The 14,753-nt window shown below is 36.8% G+C and overlaps 1 protein-coding gene across 6 annotated transcripts in view; it reads right to left on the bottom strand.

Moving 5' to 3' along the window:
* Nucleotides 1–14,753, bottom strand: part of ADGRL3 (adhesion G protein-coupled receptor L3) — a 790,703-nt gene that overhangs the window by 151,769 nt on the left and 624,181 nt on the right. For all 6 annotated transcript variants that reach the window (XM_073891741.1, XM_073891740.1, XM_073891744.1 and 3 more), the window contains 2 exons: nt 4,971–5,273; nt 2,762–2,865 (listed from right to left, as the gene is read on the bottom strand). In XM_073891741.1, the coding sequence (XP_073747842.1) occupies nt 2,762–2,865; nt 4,971–5,273 (407 nt within the window). The remainder of the gene's footprint in view (nt 1–2,761; nt 2,866–4,970; nt 5,274–14,753) is intronic.

The raw sequence follows: 14,753 nt of genomic DNA, 5'->3' as shown, positions 1-14,753 counted from the left end.
ACTCTTGAGGAGGGGAAACTGAATACGCTGTTTACAGAGAATCACTCCCTCCTTTCTTTTCTCATCTATGCTTTCACAAGAGGTAAAAAGTGTTCCTTTATTTTAAAAGTTTGAAGTTCACAGGACAACAAAAGGGGGAAGAGAGAAGGAATGGATCATGAAAAATAGCTATTTTATTTTAATTTTTCAACATGACAAAAAAAATCCACTAAAAAAAAGGGGGAATTTAAGAGCAGAGCAGAGGGAATGGGGAAGACTGGGAGGTGGGGGGCAGTGCAAAGAGGTTGGGAAAGGGAGGGGGGTTAAGAGAAGGGAAGTGCAAAGCTGAGAACCATGCTGGGTACTTTCCAATTCTTGGTTCAAGGCCACTTTCCATCCTCCTCCATCCTGCTCTCTGCCCTACAGAGTGAATTTAGGATGTTATTCAGAGTGCCCCTTTTCTCTGGCTTCCACTGAGTTTGTCCAATGGGGAAGGTGGGCAAGTGAATGTAAGGAGGAGGGAAAGTGAGGTGAGGGTATTTATTCCCCTAGGTCCCTTTCTGAAAAGTTGCCTGAGGCTAGGCTGAATCTCTGTCTGTCCTTCTGTCCGTAGGTCAACTCTCCTCTCAAAGACATCTGCTTCCATTTTTTAAGTCACTCCTTTGATACAGCAACCACAGGCCTGGGGTTGGGAACAGCTCCACCTCTGTTACTAGCACTGCATTACTGCTCAATCCCTCGCAGTTCACCTTTGCTCCACCAATCACACTGTAAACAAACCCTACTGGAATGTTCCATCTGTTTGTTGTTGGGACTCTGGTACTGACAGAGGAAATGAGCAAAGGTATGAATTCAGTGAAAGATGCTTTGGAGAGCAGGGAGATAATTTAGACAAATCGCTCTGTGAATACTGCATACAAATTCTCTCTTGGAGGTTTACAATGTTAACATTTAAAAGTTTTGGAGTTTTGTGGTTAAGAAACCTATTCAACTACCGTTTATATTCCATGAATAGCATAAATATTTGGAAGTATGAGGGACACAACAGGTAAAAGGATGGACAAAAGTAAAGAGAGACTAGGAAAGTAAGTATGATAGAAAGGCAGTCAAAATCTGGGCACATTTTAATCAGTGTTGTGGCTATGCATGATGTCTTGATAAAGGCAGACCCGCTAAAAACCCAGCTCCAACAGTGACCTTGGGCTAGTTAAATTATCCGATTCAGGGTGCTCCAAAGCCTTCTGTTACACCTTTGAAGATTTTATAAACTTATAAGAAATGAAGCTAAGGCATTATTATAAATTCCACTGCCTAAATGCTATAATCTTAATATAATTGTAATATTACATAATTTTACAGACTCTACAGTATTAAACAGAAATGCTCTGGAATATGGAATGTATTCGTTATATTGAAAAAAAAACACATAAATCAAATGGGCAACAGCTGTCTGGTCTTTGCAAAGAATTATCTCTTTTGTCATAAGATTAGAAGGTCTGCAGAGGAAAGAAAAGAATTAAGCATCATTATCAGGTAAAGTCACCCAGTAATTCCTGCAATGAAATAGTCAAACTATATTCAGGAATTATCATGAAAACACTCAGCTTTCTAGGTGAATTATTACTGAATTAATATTACCCCCTGGGCTAAGTATGTAGGGAGTATTTTTTAAAAGTTGCTAATGTAAGGAGATATGCTACTGATCTCTTAATCTGATCACATCCAGCAAGAGTTATTTGCCCTGGGGTCTGAGCTACATTGTAATAAAATCAAAGGACATAAAAACTGTGGCAGGAACAGTGCTGAAATTGGAGAAGCATCATTATGAATAGCAACAAGTATGGAGATGCATATGTAAGAGGGTAACTAGAGTCAATATAACCACTGTTCTTCCATGATTTAGGGTAAATAGATAGTTATGGCTCATCTGCTAAATGATCTACTGGGTAGATATTTATGGATTATTATACAGTATATTATTGAGGATCAGCCTGGTTAAAAACAAATAGAGAAAAGAGCAAATGGCACAGACAGGCTTTTAGTAAGGCCATCATTTGTAATATTTCTCAGGAAAAAATCTCTTTCAGGAATTCCTCAGCCTAGCTAATGTGCCATAGAAGGACTCTTCACTTTAGGAGTGCATAAATCCACACAAATTGCTATAATAAGGATTCATCCCATAGCCCTTTTGGCATAAATGCACATCTGGTCTCTGTTTGTAATGAAATCAATTCAAAGCCCCACAGTGCATTAATAATAAAAATGTTCAACATATTGCAACTAAATAAGCCCTGAAAATTTGAGTCTGCAAGATTCTGTCACACATATGTATACTTTTAACACTGATAAATGATTAGGTTACAGAACATTTATCAACTAGCTTAAGATTCCAAAGGTAGACTTTTTTTGGTAATTATTATTTCCACAGGAAAATCCATATGCATGTATGCTAGAAGCTTTTGCTTGCTTGATTTATAATGCCTCTTGGACTTTTATATCTGGAGTTCACAATATCATAAAAATTTTATTAATAATAAAATTATTATAAGCAATAGTGCCTGGCTTAGAGGAAGTTCACAGATTTGCCCTTTAAAAAACAACAAAATTCTAGATTAGCACACAGCGTTATCAAAGGTTGTCACTAAATCTTAAAGAGAATTAAAATGGGAGAGTATTTCCACATTAATTAAAAAAAATCTTAACTATTTTGTTTGCAAGAGTTATAATCAACAACAGAAGATCTAGGTTTGGGAAAAACTCCCTGGTCAGTCACACGATTTACCTTTTGTGTTATATGGTTGACCCAAGGAGAAGAACAATTGCTAAGATCCGGTCCTTGGGGATCCCAGATTCCATCAGGAGCCAGACAGAGATAAGTTGATACTCCTAAAACAATGAGAAAAAACAGCTCTGCTTTAAATATTCAAACCATCTTGCTTACAAAGACTTCCTGTGTTATATTTAAATATGAACAAAGGCAAAACTGAGATTATTAAACTAAGATAATGTTTGTTAAAACACCACACACAGAGCCTGACAAACAACTGACATTGGAGAAATGCAACAGAACAAACAAAATCATTCAATACTTTTAAAGCATTTGTTGGCAACTACACCAGATACAGGAAACAATTTCATAAATTAGAGTGATGTGGTACCTGCCTCTATGGGGCTGATTGTGTGAGTTTTTAGAGTCAAGGCAGCAGGTGAGTCTTAAAGGAATCAGTCTGCAGGTTTTTTGGGAAAACGAGGTAGGAAAGGGCATTCCAGGTGCAGAAAAAATATGTTGTCTTTGGGAAACTTCAAATGTTTTAAATTGAGGTCTACTATATAGTGTTTAATGGACTTGGAAAGGCAAGCAAAGTCAGATCATAAACTCCCTTGTCTGCCACCTGTGGGTGCTCGAAAATCAATGAACATTAAGCAGAGGAGAGAAATGAGCTGATTAAGGTTTTAGAAAGATAACTGTGGCAGCAGCATGGAGGGTGAATCTGAGCAGGGAGATGTGAAGGTTTGGGGGAAGCTATTACAATAATTCAAGTGACAGCCTGTGTGGGTCTGAACAGAACTACAGCAGAAGGGACAGAAAAAATGTTAAAAATAAGATTGTAGCATAGGGACATTCACCTGGGAGGGCTCCAGAAGGTTTGGTTTCCTTTAAGCCTCTCTCAATTTTCACAGAACAATAATGACATACTTCTATAGTGCTCTGTAGTTTTCAAACTGCTTTCAAATAAAGTATTTCACTCACCTTCACAACAAATATCTGAAGTGTTCGATTGTGGGGGGGGGGATGTTATTATTTCTCTTTTAGAAATGAAGGAACTGAGGCCCAGAAAGAAGGGGACAGTGCTAAGAGAAAAGGTTTCAAACTGTTGGAACCAAATGGATTTCAGTACCACAGAAAACTTCAGAACTAAACATTGCACCCTTTCATAAAGGGAAGGAAGATTTCAGAATATTTTTAAACACTTTGCTGAAAAAAGAAATTAAACGTGCACTTTCATAAAAGCCAATATTCTTTTTGGTCTTTCTACCACTTCACAAACTATAGGATTCAGAATGATATATCCATGTTGGAACTGTTCTAAGACAAACCCGTTTAAAGTAGCCAAATCAATAACACCCAAAGACATAGTCCTGATTGCTTGTATCGTGACATCTATTGTGCATTTACTTTATTTACATACTTTATGGAATAAGGCAAATTTTATTTAGTGTATCAGATATTAGTTTTATGAAGAGCAATGTATGTGATAATAAGAAAACCAGGCTATTTCTGGCATAAAAATTGTAAATAATAATATGGTTACCACTTGAGGATATTATGAATCACATCAGCAAAAAATGAGCAGGAGAGAGGGAAGAACTATTTAGCTCTGAACTATCCCCTAGAGAAAACAACAGCTCTTGCTCTCTCTAGGGGGTGTTGAGGGATGGGAGCCTGTCTCCTGACTCTGTGAAGAACCTCTGGTTCTTAAAGGACAGCTACACTGACTTATCAAAAGGATGGTCAAATTTTATCTTTTGTGAAGTTTTAGGTCATTTCGATGATCATCTTCTAATGGAGAAGTCCACCACCTCCTTTTCTGTTCTCAACATTTGACAGTTGGTGACAAGCATGAGAACTAGCTCCCAACAATCCAGTGATTCGCTTGGGGATGCTGCAGAGACGGGCTGGCTTTCTGGAGCAGCCGGGACATCCACAGCCTAATGGTAACTTCCCCCACTGCCCTCACACCAGGGACAAAAAAACCACTGGCCTCACGTGGATACGCACCAAATCCTCACTGGTGACTTCTCCACAATGTATTTTCAAACTCCAAAAATACACTGCTTTAAATTGCAATTCAGCTGAGTTCAGAATTCAATCAAGCAAAGTCACAAAAATATATAGTAATGAACAAGCAAAAGACTAAAGAAAAAAACTGCAAGAAAAGCAAGCTAACCTAACAAAAGACCTTTAGCTTCGCTCTGCAGATCATACTTACCGATTGTTCCTGCAGGGCACGGCTGCTTGGCCATCTGTCCTTGACGGGTCTTAAACCACATGATTTCTCGGGCTTCCACAGCTTCACAGCTCTCCTCCAGAGCTGGGATTTGGGACGATGCTGATGGCAGATGTGTGGTCATGTCATCAAGCACCTCCACAGCTGGAGACGGGGTGCTGGTGCTCCGGTTTCGTCTTCCTGACACTGATGGGGTGGTACTTCTGCCTGGGCTCCATGTTGTGGTCCGTAGGGTGGTACTGGTGGTGGTGCTTCCCATGCCAAGAGGTCCTGTGGTAGAGATTTCTGAAATAAAATTCAAAAGAAAACACCTACATTGCTTGCTCATCACCTCAAGGTGTCCTAATACTTTAGAAACCATTTTTATTTGGCAGTTCAAAAAGCCTTCAACATGGAAAAAAAACTAAGCCAGTACCAAAGTACCTGAATGCCACCTCAGTACCATGACAGCCATCTGACCCATGCCAAACATCAGCTTGTTCATGGTTCCGCTCAACTCAAATCAGAGAAAACAAAATTACAGCACAGCCCAACTCTTCAGTAAGCTTCATAATGCTTCAGGCCTTTTTAACCATTAGAGGATTGATACTTAGAGCACTCACCTTAGAATTTTCAAACCTAGTAGAATGGGAGAGAGCTATTGTAATAGTCTTTTCACATTAAGTATCACACGAATTTCTAAAGATAAAGCAATTAGGGGAGAGGGATCAGAAAAAAAAAAGGCATCAAAATTTAAAGTGCTCTCCAGCTAAAAAGTAAAGAACAATTCTGAGTATGGTCTCTTTAACATGAAGTAGCTTGATGATCTACCTGATGCTCTTAGAACTGACCCATCTTAACAAAGTTCTCAAACTTGACATTTACTAATGTAAAGTATATGTTGTTGCCAATTTAGTTGTCTCATAAATCATCTTTTTTTTTAAGATTTTATTTATTTATTTGATAGAGAGAGAGAGAGTGAGAGCAGGAAGCCAAGCAGGAGGAGTGGGAGAGGGAGAAGCAGGTTTCCCGCTGAGCAGGGAGCCCAATGCAAGGCTCGATCCCAGGATCCTGGGATCGTGACCTGAGCCAAAGGCAGACGCTTAACAACTGAGCCACCCAGGCGCCCTCATAAATTATTTTCTAACTAGATTTCTTAAAATGGGGAAATGTATTCCAAATTCCAAATAAAACTGGTAAGGTTCCTTGACCAGATATAAATAGGTTATTAAGCCTAGAACATATCCAAAGGAATGTCCTAACAATACCATGGAAATAATCACTGCAGAGAATCATCTTTCTGGGGAAAATATATTTATATTTCCATCAAAGGAAGGCAAGGGTATGCCAGTCTTCCACATACATACATTGCATTCCTAACTTAACCTCATTTACTGGCAATAACCCCAGGGGCCCTGACTCTAGCCAGATTCCAAGTAGCTCAGGTTTATGGAACTCAGGTAGTCCTGTGCTGAGCCTCTAGGTGTTCGTCATTCATTGTCTGCTTTCTTTAACATGTCACTGACTTGACTCTGCTGCCCTAGAAAAGGTGCCACATCTATCACAGTGTACTTGGTACGTATAAAGCTTCCAAAAACACGATAGAGATGGCAGTAGGAAGGGGGTATGGATTTTCTGCACATTTAATCACTGAACTTGTAGCATTTTCTGAAGTGATGCTATTTTCCTAACTGTCTCCTTGCTTGTTCTGTTTCCTCTTCCTTTCTTCTAAGCTTTCCTCTTTCCTCTAGGGTTCTCACTCTATGTGAATGTAATGTTCATAACTTCACTGACACAAAGTTCATGAAGGAAGAAAGAGTATCTTTTTTCTCCCCTTCTTCCATTGACACCACATCTCCCAAAGTCTCGTAGATTCTGTCTCATTTCTCTATTTTTACTCTCTTCCCAATCACCACCAGCCACACTCCCCCCACCATCAGCAGTGGACGAGTAAGGCAGGCTTTTAACCTTTTTAGACCGTGAAAGCAACACTAGAACAAAATGGCATTACTGGGATTTCAATATCGATGTTTGCAAAATCAAAATTCAGAATTCATAAAAATTGACACTATGTTAACACAACTCAGATATAAAATTTAGCAACATAATTAAGTAAAATGGAATCCTTAAAATTTAAACAGTAGAAATGATTCTAATATATATCATTTGCATTTGAATTTGCTGAAATGTCTCAAAAAGAAAAAACACAATGAAGAAATATTAATAACTTGAAATTAAATATTATTTAATATTAAAATAATTAAAATAAGTTAATATTGAAATTAAATACTCTTATTTTGTTCTTATTAATTTTGTAATGTTAAAGTTAAATGTTAAAATTAGAAATTAAAATACTCTAATTTTATTCTTATTGTTCTTATTAATATTAAGCATTAACCTTAAAAACATGTGTCAGTGGTGTCATTGCTGGGATACAAGCACCTTTTTTGTGCAAAGTTTTCTGGCTGATGGAAAAATTCTTCTCCACTTTTATACCACTTGATAGACTAGTAAGGCAATAGTTAAAACCTAACTCCAAGCATTTTCTCCAGCTCCTTCAATTTAAATAATGCCATCTCTCATTTGTAGTTGATTCAGAATTATATAGATACTGAAGAATGCTTTCTAAATGAATGCACTTTTCTTCATTTAGATGTTTTAATTAGCATATAATGCTCTGGGAGGGAAGAGACTTGTTTTGCAAACATTTTTGCTCCGATGAAACTGCATAATCCCACATGCAATGAGAAGATTGACCGGCCTATTGTCTCAATCACACAAATCATACACAAGGAGCACTGACACACTGTCACAAGATGCTTGTTTGCTGTGACTCTGGCCTTGCCAATTTTGAACAGATTTGTCTTTTAGCATAGAGTTAGTATGTTTATCTTTGTGCTCTATAATGATCCAGATTTCAGATTTTTAAAGACTACAGTATCACACCAAAATGTATTTAACAATACACCACATAATAAATTAATGTTCATTATTTTTCTCTAAAATTACCCCGTTGAAACAATTGTCTACCTTTTGCCAGAGGCATCTTGTAGGGTAGAAACTGGAGTATGTTACCCTCCAGATTAAAATCCCTTAAATCACTTCTGTCTGCCCTCTAAACAAACACTGGACTCCTTTTCTTTGTGCCTAAAGCCCTTCATGAGTTTATTTCTCTAGCTCATTTGTAATGCTTATTCATCTTTCAGCTCTACTATTAAACCATACAAAATTACCAGTAATTTCCCAACTGTACCCTGTTCTTTCTGCCCCAGGGCTTTTGCACATGCAGCAGTGTTTCTGATCCCATTTCCACCTGGCTAATTCCTGTTTAGCCTTTGGGGATTGTTTGGATGCCATCTCCACCAAGGAATATTTTCAAATTTACCAAAATGAGGTTACATACTAATGTGTTTTGTTCAGGATTATTTCCTCAGCTTTTAGCCTTGTGTCTGACCTATAGTAAATTAGCTCTTAGTCAAGACAGATGAACATTAGGGGTAGGTCAAGGGAGCAGGGGAGGGTCCAGTTGTGAAATATCACAAAAAAAGGAAAAAGATAATAGAGGAAAACAGCAAATGGGGTAGTTAGGAGTTCTCACAGTTGATAGGCTAAAAAAGTTATTTTATAAATGCAGTTTACACTACCGTTAAGAAAACTACCAGATAGCTCAAAACAAAGAGAAGCAGGGAGAACACAAAGTCTCCTTTTCCCCAAAGTAATCCTATCGCAGAACATTCATATTTAAATTGATTGTGAAGCAATGATACTGATAAAAGAGATTTTTTTCAAGTTTGAATTGTTACATATTACACTGCAAGGACTTAATTTAATACAGACATACTAATGTTAAAGGATCAGAACTTATTTCTTCAGAATTGTGCTGCAGAGAGGTGTCTACAAGCAGGGCCATTTCATTCCATTTGACTTTTAGCAGAATAAAAGTCAAATTTATCCCCCATCCCTTCTATTCCATATACTGCTATGTAAGACTCCCAAGAGTTCCACTCAATGCCAGACTTTGGCAGAGTAAGTACTAGTGATATACGTGTTGTCACCAGTGCCCAAGAAAGAACTTGCCTTATTGCTAGATACTGGAAAAGAAGATGTAGATTCACGGAAGAGTCATAGCAATGCACTTTGGCCAAGTTCCAGCCCATATCATACACCACAGGAGTTGGCTTTCTCTATCTTCCAGGAAGGGCAAAATGATATGACACTTTTTTCATTGTATTCGGTTATTGAGTCTTACTTGATGATAGAGCTAGTTTAATAAAACTATGTTATTAAATGCCTCATGTGGTTGTGGTTGTGTATCAGGGAAAGGTTAAAAGAATATAAAAGAAAATACATTTGAGTCACTATTTACATATAACACTTTATCAAAATTGTGTAATTTTCCTTACTATTCTATCATTGTTATTATGCTCACTGTGCTTATTATTTTCATAAAAGAAACTAAACAAAACTCCATATTAAGATTTTCCCACATAATTAACTTATTTCCAGAGGAAAATTTCAAGTCTCCTGTCCCCTGAAATATATTGCCCATGGCTTATTTCATTCTTGTATTTTGGTTTATTTTGTTTAATTTATTTTTCCTTCAATCTGCCTTGAAAAGAAGAAATATTATTTTGAGTATTACTACAGGTTATAGTTTGTGGAGTATTCTAATGGAAAACAGTGAAAATAACAAACATTTGTAGAGTGCTTTACATTTTTCAATGTCTTTATCTCCATTATCTAATTGAATTCACTGCAGAGTAATTGTAACTACAAATTTCTAATTTTACAAATGAGAAAACATAGGCTCAAATGGTAAGTGAATCATAATCATACATATAGAAAGTAAATCAGTGTCCCCCAAGTCCATATTCCATGTTTCTATAATAAGCTATCAAAAATGACATTCTGAATTATGTCATGCATTCTACAAATGAGTCTGCCAAATGCTTTAAGAAGGGACTGAAGTAAATAGGATTCTAATAAAACATTCTTGATCACAAAACATATTTATTTTGGAGGATGGACATTGTTAATTTTTTCCCCCGAGGTCATATGTTGAAGGCTTAACCCACCTATAATTCTATCTGGAGATGGAGCCTTTAAAAAGGTAATTAAGGTTTCGGTAAGGTCATAAGGGTAGGGCCCTCAACCAATAGCACTGTTGTCCTTAAATGAAGAGGACGAGATAGTAGGGATGCATATTCACAGAGTAAAGGCCATGTGAGGACATAGTGAGAAGGTGGCCATCTCTAAGTCAAGGGGTGAGACCTCAGGAGAAACCAACCTTACCAGCACCTTGGTCTTGGATTTTTAGTTGCCAGAGCTGTAAGGAAATCAATTTCTGTTAAGTTACCTAGTCTGTGGTATTTTGTTATGGCAGACCTAGCAGACTAATACAGGCATTTTCTAAAAAACTGTAAGTTTAAAACAGAATATAAAGCTTCACAATACAAGTTTACCTCCTACTCATAAAGTGCATGAGCTCTCTTCTTGATTCTCCTTCATTTTTTCCTTTCTTCTCTAAAATATGTATCTCTCCTCATGGTTTTCCCTTCACTGATCTTCTGTGTTAATTTCATTCCAACATATAATATTTGGGCTGACTACAGAAACATTTCCTTCTCCCCACCCTCTAGGTATTTATTTAAATCCAAGGTCAATTACTGAAGAAATCTTCCCAAGGGTTTGATAGAGGAAATAAGAAACCTAAAACTATAACAACACTGCAAGTGGCTTTTGGTATTTGTGCAATGCTCTGGGTAGAAGAGAGAAATTCTGCCTGATCCCCATGGATATCAGATGGTTACAGGAGATTTGATTACACCTACGTTTTAAAAAGAAACATTAATTTTACCTGTCAGGAAATTATCCAATTCTTTTCAGAATTCACTCATAATACGTGGCTTTACAAGGCTTCTTAAGATAGTGAAATTCCACAAATTAATCAGCCATGTGAAGGTATATTTATTTTTGTAATTTAATCCATTTATATTTTCTGATTTTCTCATAGCATCTCATGCTTATTGCAAATAGAGGTAAACATCTGCTCTAATTAAACATGAATTTGTAATGGTCTTATTATATAAAATAATAACCCAAAATAGAGGGTTTGGGGTCATCTTATTAAAATTATCTGCTACATATTTAGTCTTACGAGGCCAGGAACTGTGTCATATGTTTTATATTTGTTCTAATTTAATGCTCCTAACAATCTTTGGGTAGATATATTTACCTTCACTTCAGAGATGAAAGAAGTCAAATCAAGTAATTCTCCAAGCTCACATAACTGTCGAGTGATAGAACCAGGATTTCAAACCAAGTCCATCAAAATCCCTCACTTCCCATTAAGACAATGGGTGGTGTTAACACTTTAGAAATTTAATGATGGAAACACATATGGAAAAATCATGTTTTGGAAATTAATTTGTCCCAAACACTGCTCATATGTACTTTTACAGGAATTGTAATTCTGAGAACATATCTATGAGGAGGTACTATTAATTACTTTCATTTTACAAATGATGAAGATGAAGCACCAAGAGATTCAGTAATTTTTCTTTCTTTTTTTTTATATTTTATTTATTTATTTGACAGAGAGAGACACAGCGAGAGAGGGAACACAAGCAGGGGGCATGGGAGAGGGAGAAGCAGGGTTCCTGCTGAGCAGAGAGCCCGAGGTGGGGCTCGATCCCAGAACCCTGAGATCAGGACCTGAGCCGAAGGCAGACACTTAACGACTGAGCCACCCAGGCGCCCCTAGATTCAGTAATTTTTCAAAAGTTAAAAGTTCATAAGTAGAAGAACAGAAAAACAACAGAGGCACGGTTACAGAGACCTCACTCTTAAGCATACTAACCTGGAGGGGACATTGAGAACCTCAACTTGATCCATAAGGAAACAGCCTGCCCACTGTTGTTAAGAGTGGGGGAAAAAAAAAGAGTGGAGGAAGTAATTGTCTTTGAGCTAATTTCTTTCTGCTTATGGCATTTCTAATTTTCCTAAAGTAAAAACTGTAGAATCCACAAAACTCAGTATTGTTTAGCATCTAAGTAGACAATAAACAAGCAGCAAACAATAATGTGAGATATTAGTTGGCCTTCATTGAGCATATATCATATACCAGGCAGTGTGGTACTGCTTTACATGCATAATTGAGATACAGAGAATTTACATGAATTTCCTTACTTCACACAGTCCATAAGCGGTAAAGTCAGCATTTAAATACAGATAGTTTGACTCTAAAACCCGTGTGTATGCATATTACCTAATAGAGGTTTGAAATCTTTTTTTTTTTTTTAAGTATCAAGTCTGGCATATATTATGTGCCTTTAAGAGAGTTCAGCTCTAGGAATTACATGATTAATTCATTCTACCCATATTTATTAATCAACTATTAGGTAATAGGAGGTGTATTGGGAATAAAATGTTGAGTATAGTTTTATGTTCCTTGCCCTCATTAAGCCCTTTCTAAGAGGCTTTATGGGAGAAGCTACTGAAGAAGATAGGAAATAGAAGGAAGAAAAATATACTAACTCTATTTTTTATTCAGGATATGTTTGCTGGTGTTTGCCTTCTATTATATATTGTGCTGGGCATCAAGGATTCAGAGGTGAAGCAGAGAGTACTGACCTCAAGAAGGTTTTAATATACTGTATTCTGTTGAATGTACAATATCATCAATTATTCTTTGTGCCACTTAACCGAGAAAAATGAAATCTCTGCTAATTAAACTCTAACTTTTTTTGTTAGGTGCATTCCAACTTATGAATGTTAAAAGATGAAAAAATGAGAATCTTAGACTTGGTAAAACACTATAATAGCAGAAATGTTTTCTTATAACATAATGAGATAAATAATCATTTAAAAGAGATGTGACTTTGGGGCACTTAGGTGGCTCAGCAGGTTAAGCATCTGACTCCTGCTTTTGGCTTAGGTCATGATCTCAGGGTCATGAGATTGAGCCCCATGTCCGGTACCATGCTGGGTGTGGAGCCTGCTTAAGATTCACCTCTCCCTCTGCCCCTCCCCATTTAGAAATAAGTAAATGAATAAATAAACTGATTAATTAAATAAAATGAAAGAGATGTGACTCTGAACAAATTATAATACCTCTCTGTGCCTTAGTTTTTTTCCACTACATGGAGCTAATAACATATATACTTATTTGAGAAAAAAAAAATGGCAGTATGGATTTAAAATACTTAGCAAAGTAAATGACAGAGAATAATACATTAATAAGTGTTTATTATCAGTGATAATATTGTTATTTATTCCTTGCTTTGACCAAAAATTATTGATTGCTTACTATGTGCCATATGCTATTCCAGATGCTGGGGATACAGAGGTGAACAATAAAAATGACAGAAACTAAAAATCTCTGCCCCCATAAAGCTTACATTTTAGTAGGAGAGATAATAAATAGGACAAAAAATTAAAATATACAGTATGTTAGATATTAAAAAGTGCTGAGGATTAAAAAGAACAAATAAAGCAGTGGAAAGTAATAGAAAGTGCTGGGTGAGGGCAATTGCAATTTTTGATAGGGTGTCAGGCATGGCCTTGCTGTCAAGGTGACAAGTGGCAGAGTGAGAGATGGGAATACCTGGGGAGCCTCTCAGATCGAGGAGCCAGTGTCCATAAAGGCCTAGGAACAGGAGGTGGCCAGTGTAACTGGAGCAATGGATGTAAGGGAAAACCACCATGAAAGGAGATTGGAGAGGTGGTGGAGACTGCAGGCCATAGGACTTTACAGTTATGCTGAGGACTTTGGTTGGTATTTATCTGGTATGGGAAGTCACTGGAAGGTTGTGAGCAGAGCAGTGACGTGATCTAACTTAGGTTCACTTGAGTGGCTGAATCGGCAAAGAGCAGAAGTAGGAAGAACAAGTGCCTAACTGGCCAAACATCTGAGGTGCTGGCGGTGATGAGAATGACTAGAATGCTGTGACATACACACACACCCGCAAAAGCATGGGGTTTGAGAGAGGAGGTGATGACCTTTGGGTATGGGTGTTAGGATCCTCACTGACACATAGTAGGCCTTCAATAATTGTTGATTGAATTGAACTGATGTTTGCCCCTTCACTTAAACAAAAGGAGAGTTAGTCCTTCTCATGTAAATTCTCCTCTAGCTCCATTCAATAATTATTATATAAATAATTAAATTTGAAACAACCACAGAAATATATTGATTTCAAACTGTATGAAAATATTCCTGAGGACTCCTGAGTTATAATCAACAGAAGCATGCTGGTTTGCTCATTACTGTAAAATATCTAGAAGTTTTAATTTCTGAGAATATTAAGTAAACTCTGGTCGTGATGAAACCATGCAAACAAACAAACTAGGAAACTAAATTCAAGTGGATTTGAATTTCCTGATTTCTCAACAACCAGTGAAACATTCAAGGAGGGGAAGTAGTTGAATTGGTGTTAGGATTTAGAATAATTCCTTTTTTCTAGTCTCAATATTGTGTTTTATTCCCCTAGATTTGACATCATTGTTATCCAGTTACTGGAGTTATTGCCTAATGTTTGCAGTGACATATATTTTATTATTAACTTGTGAATTGTAGTTTACCTGTGAACATAAAGTGATACCAAAATATAAGGGTTACACATGATTTATTTATAAGTATAGTGTTAAAATAAATTCAAGAAAAATAAAATTATCCTCTGTTTGGAAATGAAATACTCAAGTGAACAGTGAAGAATGAAGACGAGTTCATCATTTGAGCTTCAAGTTTTTTTTAAAGAAATGTAATTTTAGTAACTTTGATTTATT

Source organism: Callorhinus ursinus, unplaced genomic scaffold, assembly GCF_003265705.2.
Source record: "Callorhinus ursinus isolate GAN/ISIS: 27379988/994484 unplaced genomic scaffold, GSC_fseal_2.0 scaffold4, whole genome shotgun sequence".
NCBI classification, from domain to species: Eukaryota; Metazoa; Chordata; class Mammalia; order Carnivora; family Otariidae; genus Callorhinus; species Callorhinus ursinus.
The sequence above is the reverse complement of the archived record's forward strand: the minus strand, read 5'-3'. Positions and strand labels throughout refer to the sequence as shown.